This window comes from Thunnus albacares, chromosome 5, assembly GCF_914725855.1.
Source record: "Thunnus albacares chromosome 5, fThuAlb1.1, whole genome shotgun sequence".
Lineage (NCBI taxonomy): Eukaryota > Metazoa > Chordata > Actinopteri > Scombriformes > Scombridae > Thunnus > Thunnus albacares.
In genome coordinates, this window is record NC_058110.1 from 1880880 (window position 1) to 1893108 (window position 12229).

Below are 12229 nucleotides of genomic sequence, written 5' to 3' on the forward strand. Positions count from 1 at the left end.
TGGAATGTAAATTACTCACCTGGCACATAAGCCAAAAGAGTTTCAAGTTTATGGGTTAACTTCCAGATGTGTGGCCCAGTGAATATGCGCAGTAGTGTTTTTGTCCCACTGGCTCCGCCCACAAGTTCCTGCTCGGTCCATAGACTTTACGTTGTGATGACATCACAGATTTTAAAACCACTTTTCTTAGCTCAAGGAAAGTTTTATAAATATTAAACCCTGATAGATTAAATAAATTCAAAATAAAAAGAATCATTATTGACCTTGTTTGCAGTTGGAGGTGTCCTGTCAACAGTTTTACAGACGTGTCTTTTATAATGGTGGTCTATGGGGGAAATGCTTTTTGGGTCACTGGGGGATTTTTTGCTGCAGTACTACGAGTGACCACTGGGAGAAATCAGCAGAAGGCTGAGCAGCAGCGCCATGGGAGTCATACAACAACTTCCTACTTTTAAGCTCTTGCTGATATCACTGATGATGTCATGGGTTGGACCAAGTATGGGTGCATTTCTTAAATTAGTTAAATGTGTGGTTTGGTATTTGTGTGATTTGTATTCCGTTTTGGCTGATGGGGAGGAGTATTGAGTGGATAAAGTATGTAAACAATGTTAAGTGATACAAGTGACATTGTCATATAGCAGTTGTTGGTATAAAGGAAGGGAGACCCCTGTAAGAAACATGGTTCTGCCTGAACAGGTTGGAGAGCCTGTTTAAGGGGAGCAGATAGAAAAGAGGACGTCTGTGGAGCTGTGTGCACGTGATCATGCCTAAATTTGTTGAGTTGAGTTTTCCCTGAGTTCCCTGAGTTTTAGTCATTGAACAAGTCTGAGTTTGCCTCCTTTCACCTTCCTCGACCCTCTGACTAAGCTTCCTCACAAAGTCACTTTAACAGTTGACTATTTGTTAAATTCAGACATTTTTGGGCTGTGAGGAGTAGTTCTGTCTGTCTGCTCCAACACACACACACACACACACACATCAAAATAATACCATAAAAAGTCATAAAGCAGCATCTCATAACACTAACAGGCTACAGCTAAAATAAGTAAACTTCCAAAATAAGGTCAGGGGCAGACGAGACGTCTTGCTACTGATCTGCTGCATATATACATTTAGAGTAACCAGGTTACTTAAATGTGCAGTGTGTAGAATTTAGTGGCATCTAGAAGAACAGACTTGGCAGAAATGGGATATAATATTCATAAGTATGTTTTAATTAGTGTATAATCACCTGAAAATAAGAATTGTTGTGTTTTCTTTAGCTTAGAATGAGCCTTTTATATCAGAGGGAGCAGGTCCTCTTCCACGGAGCCGCCATGTTGCACCACCATGTTTCTACAGTAGCCTCAGTTGGTTGTAATCTGCAACCTCACAGCTAGATGTCACTAAATCCTTCACACTGGTCCTTTAAGTGCATGTAAACACAACCCTCGCCTTGAAAAACAGCATTGTTTGTCTGTGCCATCCAAAAGTATTACAAATCAGTGTTACAAAAATGATTTGTATGACTTGTTCTCTGTGGTTTGGGATAAAACAGCTACTTCATTAATGTTATGAAACCTTCGTCGTCATGGTGAAACTCCTTGGATTGTGATCATGTCTAAGAGAAACCACCGCTGACTGGTTGTAGGAACAGCGGTCTCCCCTGTCAAAGTCACACACTTGGCTGACTGATATGAAATTATTATAATACCATTGTAAGATGTTGTGGTGAAGGAATTATCCCTGCGGTGATTGAGGGTGGCTCTTCAGCGCCATCTGTGGTCCATGCGGTGTAAGTGCTGTTTTCGTTTTTGTTGTTGTTGTTTTTTTGTGAAAATCAGGGTGTGTTAGTCTGAATATGCCTGGTGCTCAGCATGCCAGATGTTGCGTGCGGTAGGCGGGATCCTCCACATCTGCTGGTGACGGATCGGACTGTGGGAGCCGCTGAACATTCAGTATACACGCATTGAAGTGTAAAACAAGAAGGGCCAAGCCTCAGGAAAAAAGAACAAACATGAACGTAGCGCGATTGTGGCAGTTGCTCGCCTTCTGCTGTGGTTGGCTCGTCTATAGCGCAGTTTATTGCGACAACCCTTATCGTGAGGGTTGAAGACGTGTCAGATATGAAACCTTTTGTGAGAGAGTGGTTTGTCTTTCAGACATTTTAAAACAGTTGAATATGAGGACAGAAGCACCCAGTTCCAGCAGGCTGTAGAGCACATGTTTATGCCCAGTGGTCCAGATATAAATAGCTACACCTTCATGGTCTCATCTGAATAAAAGGCATTATGGAGCACTAATAAGTCCATTCATCACCAGGGATACAGGAAAAGATGGGATGGAGGTCTGTAGAAAGGGAGGAGGCAGAGGAAGGAGGAAAAAGATGAAGGGAGAGGGTGAAAGGCTGCTGAGGGAGGGAGTGGTGTATGTGTGAGTGAACCTGATGGTTGTCTTTGCCTCACTTGAACTCACATAGAGGAAGAGCCGTACAGCCTCAGGACATTTCCCTTAGCTTGCACTCTTTTCTCTCACTCCATCTCTTCCCCTCTAGTTTAGCGCACTTCTACCCCCCTCCCCATTAGTCCCTCACCATGCTGCTACTCTACAACTGTTTCCTCTCTCTCCTAGAATCGATCTATCGCCGCGGGGCCAGAAGATGGAGGAAACTCTACCGAGTCAACGGGCACCTCTTCCAGGCCAAGCGCTTTAACAGGGTGAGTGTCCTCAAATCTCACTAATACACACTCCCAGGAGGAAAGCACATGCAGTGATGCCAAAACAATGCTTCAGTCAGTTAATGGAGCCTGTCTTCACTGGGGAAAACTGGAATTATGATTCACTTGGTTTTAGATATGATGTAAGATGTTTGTTTATTTTAGGGTGAAGTTTGTTAAAAACTGAAGACTAAGATGTTAAAATGTAACTTGGAGACATGAGTCTGTATTTATAGCCTTATAACCAGTTAGCTGTTGTCATGCTGGTTGAAGACTGACCTACAACATGTATAGCTGCAGTGGTCTAACCCATGCTTGTTGCCGAATAACTGGATGTTACAGCACAGAAAATGACGTTTCTACTCTAAACGCCGTTTGCAACGCTCTGATTGGCTCGGTTGTTTTTCCATCCAAGTAAAGAGCCGTCAGTGAGCACCACACCAGATGTGAAGTATCTGAATAACTGAAAAAATGGGAGATGAAAATCAAATAGGTTATGTGAAAGTTCTTTTTTGACATTGGAAATAGTAAAAAAAAAAATCTTCCGCGTTCTTACTTTTTCTGGATTTTTCAACCTTTAATAATCTTCACCAGGAAAAGGAGTCTGACCAAACCTCTGACATGTGGTTGTAAACTCTGTAAAAAGATTGTACTTCATTGAAGATTTCATCCCAAAAAATGTCAAAAATGTGATTTATTTTACAGTACAGTTACCATAGTAACTGCAGAAGCAGCGTCACTCTGGGAATTACATTCATATTGGGCGTTTCCATGCTCCATGACGTGGTACGATCAGAGCCAATGGAGGAAGTAGCATAGAGCTGCAACAATTAGTCGATTAATTGCCAACTATAAAATTAATTGCCAACTATTTTGCCAATTGATTAATCGTTTTGAGTATTTTTTTAAGAAAAAATGCCCAAATTCCCTGATTCTAGCTTCTCTATGTGTGTGTTATTTGCCTAACCTTAAAAAGTGTACCTCACCAATTTAACATTCTATTAACATCAACTATATATATAACATATATTGTTGGACAGTCGAAAAAAAGAACAAAATGCAGCAGTACCAGAGATATCGTCTTTTTTTATTCCATGCATTGTTCCTCCTTGTCAAATTGGGGTGCCTACATTACCCACAATACAACTCGACCGACAGCAGTTAATCAGATTTCACACAGTTCTCTCTGGAGCCACAAATGGCTTTAAATACAACTTTGTTCACATGTGCAGTGGTGCTCCCCAACACCTGGAAACACTTGATGTATAAAATGGTTGTTTTCCCCTTTAATCATACTTTCTTTTCTCTGTCTTTGTTGGCATTGGATGTAATTCTGGATTTTGCAGAATGGTCATGGATAAGGGATAATAAGGGACTTAATGGATAAGTTGACATGTAATCATATGTAAGAGAAAGTGATACATTTAATACAAGAAAATGAAACAACATTTTCTCTATTGAAATTTTAACTGAACACATGTCCTGTGGTGCATCAGCCCATATTACACGTAACCAGTGGTGCATGATGATCATTTCCAGTTCAGCAAACAGTCTGTTGCTCATAATCATCATTCACCATCACTAACATTAGTATGAGCTTCTTTCTGTTTCTGTGCAGACTCGGAGTATACAGCACACTCTGTCATAAACATACTGCAGTTGAATTATATATGACAGGTAATCAAGTCACTGCTCCAGCTAAGCTATCTGGATATTGATGCATAATTCATGGTGTCCTAGTTATGGCTTGTTTAGCAGTTGTCTCATCTTAGCTCACAGCTCCACGCTCCATCCAGGTACCTGAAAGCACATGTGGGCTTCAACCAGCTCCCTGCCAAGATGTTTAAGGGGCGCCACCTGCTCACTCTGCTTGTCTGCAGCAGGACTTCAGTGTTTAAAGTGTTCTGTGATACACAACAGCCAGAAGAACAAAGACATTAATGCATGTTTCAATCAGGCTTTAAGTAGCTAATGTGTTTCCACTGAAGAAGAAGAAAGTGTTGGCTCTCTCAGCATGTAGTATCTTTATTAAATATTAAATATTGTTTTTCTATCATATGTTTTTGTAGAAATATTCAAGTTGACAACAAGGAAAATGCACATTTCAATCAGCATATATAAATCTGAGACCTGAGGGGAACACCTCAAAAGAAAGCTGAATTATGAGGCTTCATAAGAATTATGTCAGTTTTCCTTAAAGTCTGAAGGTCTGTGGGGAAACATTTAGCTCAGACTGTTTCATACATTCACAAACAAAATTCCTGCCAGTTGTACGTTTACAGTATGAAAGAGAGTTTAGAAGATCCTGACTGTCTCCCTGGTTAGGAAAGCAGGTCTGGAGATGAAACGTCTCCCGTGGGTGCTATGGCTCTTCATGTCTAGACCAGAAAGTGGATAAGCAGAGTGTGCTGACATGCTGACTCAGCACTTTGGTCCAAGACCTCTTCCTTACAGTCATTACTACTGAAGCACAGTGGAGCCTGGATTATTCAATTAAGACGCATCCTGAGGTAGACAGTTGTACAGACGTACCTCTGGGCTGTAGAGAGGTGTAATCATAATGACTGGACTGCTGCTCTCCTACTTTATGTTGCTTTGATACAAAATGCATTCACATACTACTCATCTGCTCCTCTAATACCAAAGATTTGGGTTGCCAGTGGACACAAATCAGGCAATAATTATGACAAAGTTTTTCCAAATCCACTTCCAGACCAGAACTTACATTATCCCAAATGTTTCCAACAATTTTCAAACCCAGAGAAATCAGTCATTTTAATCAAGCTAACGATCTGTTTCATTTGGTCGTCTATTGAGGTTCTTTTGTGTCTTTATTATGCAATCAGACAGAACAGGTTTGAGATCAGAACTATCAACACTGCAATCAAAAAATGTTTTATTGCAAACAAAATAAACTTGTGATTAAAATACGAATCAAAGACTTTTGTTTGTGAATCCAAAGGTTTTGTTTGCTGTTGAGCTGAATCTGGTGGATGTTGCCAAACTGTCACTGCGATCGAGACTGGCCAATAGAGACGTGTCTTACATCTTTCAGCATAGGCCCCGCCCACGAGATTCAGCGCAAAAGCAAACAAAACGTTTGGATTTGTGTGTCAGGTCGTGTTTTTCTGTGGACTTATGGTGGATGTATCCCTGTACCAGCATGGCCACACAGGACCTGCTCTCACTCTCTCTCTCTCTCTAATACAAAAATGATCAACACACAGTCACTGTCAACAGTGTGTCATGCAACTGCAAGTGTTCAGGTCTGTGTAACAAAGAGTGGAAAGATGACCATCTCAAATCATTACTAGAAGACATTACACCACGGAGCAAGCCAGCAAGTGTGAGGCTTCCTGCCCTCCTTCCTGCTAACTAGCATTAGCTCAACATGCTAATCAAAGCACTCATGGATAAAGTTACTATTCCTGCACATAAACATCCGTCATTTTCTGACTACATGCTACTAGTGTTTATAGTGCATGCTACTGACTGTTGCAAAAACAATTCTAAAGCATTAAACATAAACACATTGGTTGCAGCATTGCTCATGTGTACCCACCTCCAGCTTGAAAGTATCTTTCTTTGCTGAGTCACGCAGAGAGGAACGCTATTTGTGCAGCTATTATTCCACCAGGGGACTCCAAAACTATATACATACAAGACAGGCATATCTATTTGTAGAAATTCATAATAGAGATTATTTCTAATTCTGTTACATTTGCAAACAAAAGTTTTTTATTGGCATTTTAGTCACAAATTAATTTTACTTGTAATAAAACATTCTTTGATTGCAATGTTGATAGTTTTGCTCTCAAATCTATTTTGATTACATAATAAAGACACAAAAGTAGCTCCATAGTCGCCTGTCAATAGCATCATTCCCCCTCTACCAAAGAGTATACGCACACAAGACACATGTGTCGGCGTTGCTGTTGAACGTCACAATGGCGTCTACCAAAGAGTATATTATAACATAATATAACTGTCATAAACTTTTATTCAGTTGTAAGCCACATTTTCATGATAAACTTTTTAGATCTTGGTCGTTTTTAACTTTATCTTTTAACTGGATGAAGGATTTTAGTCATCGGACGTCTGGATCTTAAGTTATCAGAGAAACAAGCTGAGCAAACATTAGCAGCAGCTCAGCTAACAGCCCCTCCTTTACGTCCTGTGTCCACCGAACAGCTTTGGAGAAACACTGGTTTTTAATGTGAAACTGCTTTATTCAGTGGTTTCACCAGTTTTAATCCCCATGTATGTTTGTTTTTGGAGAGGAGGAGAATAATTCGGCTCCTGGAAAAACCTGCTGAACTTCTGTATCTTAAGTTATCAGAGAAACAAGCTGAGCAAACGTTAGCATCAGCTAACAGCTCCTACCAGACATCCTGTGTCTACCGGAGAAACACTGATGTTTCACATGAAACTGTGATGTGGCTGCTGAGAGCCAAACTAACAATGAACTGATCAATCACAAATAGTGTAGGGCTGCAACTAAAGATTATTTTCATCATCGATTCATCTGTTGATTATGTTCTCAATTAATTGATTAGTTGTTTGGTCCATAAAATGTCAGAAAATGGTGAAAAATGTTGATCACTGTTTCCCCAAGCCCAAGATGACGTCCTCAAATGTCTGGTTTTGTTCCGACAAACATTCCACAACCCAAAAATATTTAGTTTACTGTCATAGAGACTAAAGGAACCAGAAGATATTCACATTTTTGAAGCTGGAAATGTTCTTCTTAAAAAATGACTCCAAATGATTAATTGATCATCAAAATAGTTTGCAATTAATTTAATAATTCGCAACCAATTGATGAATCAACTAATCGTTGCAGCTCTAACGTACTGTGTGTCTGATATATCTTTTCCACTGTGCTGTAGAGCTCTGTTGTTGTATTAGAAACACATCGTTGCAGTGGGTGACATGCTCTTTGGCCCTGTCTGCAGCAGTCTTTCCTGTATTTAATCTAAATGAAGTCTTCCACCATCCATCCCGAACATAAATATATCCAGAAAAGCTTTTAGCATGCTTCAGTTGCCTAGAAAATGAATGAAATCTGTTGACAGTCGATGTTTAACGTTAATAAAAAAATGTATTCTGAGTGGTGTTACGTTTCCTATAAAACATATTGTTATGCAGTATATTGTTGTGTATAAATGTGCGCTGTAGTAGAGAGGGTTGTAATTTTTCCGATGTCTTTGGATGTTGCTTGAACATAAATCTACAGTTTAGCAGCAGGTGTTTGTATTGTTAACCAGCTGGTTTTCAGACTGGGATTTCTCTGACAGTTGTTGCTATGCCAGCTTCCAGGCGTCTGGTTGGTTCACTATGTTGTCCTCAGCATATAAATAAGCCAGGAAGAAGTAGGTCAGGTTTCTCCTCCCTTCTCTCACTCCATCCCTCTCTTTTCTCTCACTGTCTACACGTTTTCCCTCCATCCCTCCTCCCTCCTCCTCCTCCTCCTCCTCCTCCACCCTGCTCCATCTCCCCCTGACGCTGCAGTGGAGAAGGCTGCTTTGTGGATCCCTCCCATTAGACATAATGGGGTCTCTTTAGCTCCTGTCTCCCATGTGATGAAGTAGAATTCAGTCGTCCCCGCTGGCTGTTCAGGCGCTCCATTAGGGAGATGACTGACACCAGCCTCCTGTGGCACAAGAAAAAAAAAATGCAAACAGAAAGTCTGGTTCATGCAGACTGCTGTGAGAGAGGTGGAACGAGCAAATTTCCACTTTTGCTGAGTAGAGATGTGTTATCAGAATGAATAAATGGACGCATACAAACTTATATCTCCAGTGATGCTCACGACATCCAGATATTAACCTATAGAGGTTTGCTTTTCATTTCCATTCCATTTGTTTGTCTTTTAGTCAACAGAAAAACATATGAGATACAGTATAGAATGAGATTTTCACTTTTTTTTCCCGTTGCACTTACCTAGATGGAAAAAGAGCATATTTTGATGCCAATCTGCATCCAAATAAACGTTAAATATCTCTATATATGTTCTACATTTTGACACAGAGACATGCCTGCTCTGATTGCTCTCTAGTCCTTTAATGATATGGGTGAGTGGGAGAGAAAGTTGTTCCTTGTTTCTGTCTGTGTTGGACGGCAGCTTTTATCTTTCCGTCCTCCAGCAGGGGTCCGAGCATCAGACGTTACCACAGGGCTCAGCCATGTGCACACTTCACTACACGTCTGTATGTTATGAATTGTTTTTATTCATGTGGAAATGAAATAACGAGGTTGACTAAACCTGCCACATGGTTCCACTGTAGCAGCAGAAGACACAGTATCATATTGCTCTCCACATGGGGTATTGACTAGTACATGTTAAACATTTTCAACATTTGCTTTTTACATTGAGATTATCTATCTGCAGCAGCTTTCTGATACATTCCTAACAGTTTTGAAGTATCCCAATGAGGGAAATTAGCCTTCAGGCTGTTATTTGTTGACCTACAGTGTCCATCAGAGCAGGGGCTCCCAGGCCCCGGGCCACGGTCTGGCACTGGGCCTCTGAAGATTTGCTAACCATATGATTCGGCAAAAAAGCTGAGTATTAATTACATAATGTCTATATCTAAACCAAAATGTATAGGATTAGTGAACAGGCCCCCATCACAATGGAGTGTGGAGAACAATAACCCCACAATGTAGGGAGATTTTACTGCTCAGTGTTCTCTGGTGGACAAACTATGTCATGGAAATACGGTTTCTGAAATAGTTGGAAACCTTCAGTACTTTGACATTTCTGTAGAGCAACCAATAACTAACCAAACCAGAAACTATGATTGGTTTATATAATCAGCCTTGTGGATTTAACGGCCAGAGTCTCTCTTCTTTTGGATGCACTGTGACGTTTTGAGAACACTTCATTTTAATTTTATTTTATATATTCAAAACCTGCTTTGAATATGTATGTAGTGTGGATTTGGGACGCAGCTTAAATCATCTGCTCTAACGTTTTCATCCTGCTGCCTTTGGGCACAGTGGTCACAAACAGCACAACTGATACTGATGGAAATGGACGAGGCTCAACCTGATTGGCTGAGTAGAGCCAGCATGCTGTTACAACCACGTCCTTTGTTTCATGTGAAGTTACATCTTATCTGTTTGCATGTACTTGACAAAACAAGTATATATAGTATAGTATATGTTGTGGAGCTTTTGATCATATCACATGATCTTCATCAACAGATAGTTGAAGCATTTTCACTGCAGCTTTCTTCAATGATTTTGAACATGTTTTTTGTATGAGGTAGTTTGTTTTCATTTTAAATTATTTTTATTTGTTTTCTCTTATTTTGTCACTCTTTTGCATTTTTATGTGATTGTTGTTCATTATGCAGATGACAGTGTGCTCTAGTTCTTACATCCTTTTTAAGAAATGCTCCTTATTAAAGTCATAAATAAACTTGAAATACAAAAAAAGGAGCTCATTTGCTATCCCTCTTTGTTATATCCTCTCATCCTTTGTTACAGTAATGACCCAGTATCACTGCACAGATCTCTGTAGATGTCATTGGTCAGTCTGCTCTGATGAGTTTTCTTTGTCAGAGGTAAATCAGACAGAGCATCATTTCTCAGCATATTAGGCTGCTCAGTTTCCAGGCACTCATATGATCTGTAATGCTGTCTGCTGGGCTGAAGGCAGGACTGTCAATCGATAAAAGCCTTTTTCATCCTCTCATCCTTTTATTCCCCAGCTGCAGTCGGCTGCTGGACCTCCACAACCAGCGCTTCAACATGACAAACAGCTAGAGAAATGATGCAATCTTCATCTGTGCCGGGGTTCAGTCTGGCGGCTGCAGTGTAGTTGTGTGTTTGACAATCTCCTTAAATAGAAGCCTTTTTTATTTCTGATGATCCTGGCTGTCTGTTGTTTGCCCTTAAAAAGAGGTGTGGCCTTTTTGGTGCAAAATCTGAGGCCGGTCATGTCATGATGACGACTCTTAATATGACAATGTGATGAAATCCCAGGTTTGAGCAGACTCTGGGATTCTGGGATCACATTAGCACTCATCTCTAACAAAACTGAGCAGTGGGGAGAAGTCCAGCTGGGTCAAGGACATCACTGACAGACACCGATTTTACACATCATCAACTTAAGTTTCAAAAGTCTCTGCAGATAAAAAAACATGACATCAGACACTTCACGTGTAAGAAAGTCCCAAACATACAAGTGATCATGTTAATACATCAAAGTGTTTCCAGGTGTTTACTGCATATATTTAATGAGTTGTATAAAGCCTTGTGTGTCTCCAGATGGAGCTGTGTGAAATCTGATAAACTGCCTCAGGTGATGTCACTTGAGTCAGCGTCAGTTGGGTCTGATACAGAGGAGGATTATGGCCATGTATGAAAAATGTATTTGAGTTATGAGTTTTTAGTTTTTCCTTTTTGATATTATAACCTGTTTCTGGCTCTGTACAGTGTGTGTGTGTGCAGTCAGTCCTTCATCCTGATTCACTGCCTGCAGGTACTACTGGGAGAGAGGAGGAGGTACTGGTTTATCTCAGCCAGTAACTAAGTTGAGAAGAATTTGCCAAATGTTAAGATACGTGGCAAACTCAGAGAGACAGTTTGGCTACATACAGACAGCTTTTGTTGTGATGCACTGTGGTTGTGTAAAACATACCGGCGGTGGATGAGACGCTACAGGCAAAGCAATTGAAAATATCACTTTTCTACATGTTTGTGCTTGTTAAACAGGTAGTTTGATAAAGTATTTATTGGCTTTTTACTCACAAAGGTTTTGTTGCACTGACAGTAACGGGTGTAGTTGTCATCAACTCCAGTTAAACTTAACTTTCACTTCACGTCCCCTTCACTGAAAAATCCTCCCAATTTTTGAAACCTAAATGTTTGCTGGTATGAAGTTTTCACATGTGGCCCTTATCCTCTTCCGTAGTCTGAAGACTACAAGTTTGGAGATGAAAATGTGGAGGTGTGGAGTTATAAAGAAGTGAGGTTATCAGACCTCTGTGACCTGTTCTTCATCTCTGCTGGAGGCTAGCAGCTCTACTACTAGCATAACACACCCAAATCTGTAAAGTCGAGTGAATCAAGTCGAGTTGCATTGTGGGTACATTATCTTCTAAACATCAGCATGTTAATATTTTCATTGAAAGCATGTTAGCACGCTGACATTAGCATGTAGCTCAAAGCACTGCCGTGGTAAAGTACAACCTTACAAAGCAGCTAGCATAAATGTAGAACATTAAACATGTAAACAGATTAGCAAGGCCTCTACTATGCTTATAGATCTCTGATAGTCTTGAAATGAAAGCTTAAAAATGTCTGTGTGAATTAATCCATTGCTTATTTATCAGTACTTGTGCTTGTAAAACTCTCGCCTGAACCCGAGGAGAGAACAGCATAACTAAAAGCACTTCCTGGTGTTTTGTAGCCTGTCCAAAGCCTGACAGTTCATTTGACTTAATACTGCAGATTACTCTCAGGTTGTGAGCGCTGCGTATGAAAGAGAGTAGGGAGATAAAATAAAAGAGCCAAAAGTTTGT

General features: G+C 40.3%; 1 protein-coding gene and 1 long non-coding RNA gene across 4 annotated transcripts in view; one reads left to right on the forward strand and one right to left on the reverse strand.

Moving 5' to 3' along the window:
• Positions 1-12229, forward strand: part of prkcz (protein kinase C, zeta) — a 146530-nt gene that overhangs the window by 68476 nt on the left and 65825 nt on the right. For all 3 annotated transcript variants that reach the window (XR_006403425.1, XM_044351409.1, XM_044351410.1), the window contains one exon: positions 2611-2696. Coding sequence is in view for 2 of the 3 variants with exons in the window: in XM_044351409.1 (XP_044207344.1) it covers positions 2611-2696 (86 nt within the window). In the remaining variant the exon portion in view is untranslated. The remainder of the gene's footprint in view (positions 1-2610; positions 2697-12229) is intronic.
• On the reverse strand, positions 3766-6354 carry LOC122982239. Its single transcript, XR_006403427.1, has 2 exons — positions 6259-6354; positions 3766-4600 (listed from the first exon to the last, which is right to left on the reverse strand). It is a non-coding gene; the product is annotated as an uncharacterized LOC122982239 (long non-coding RNA).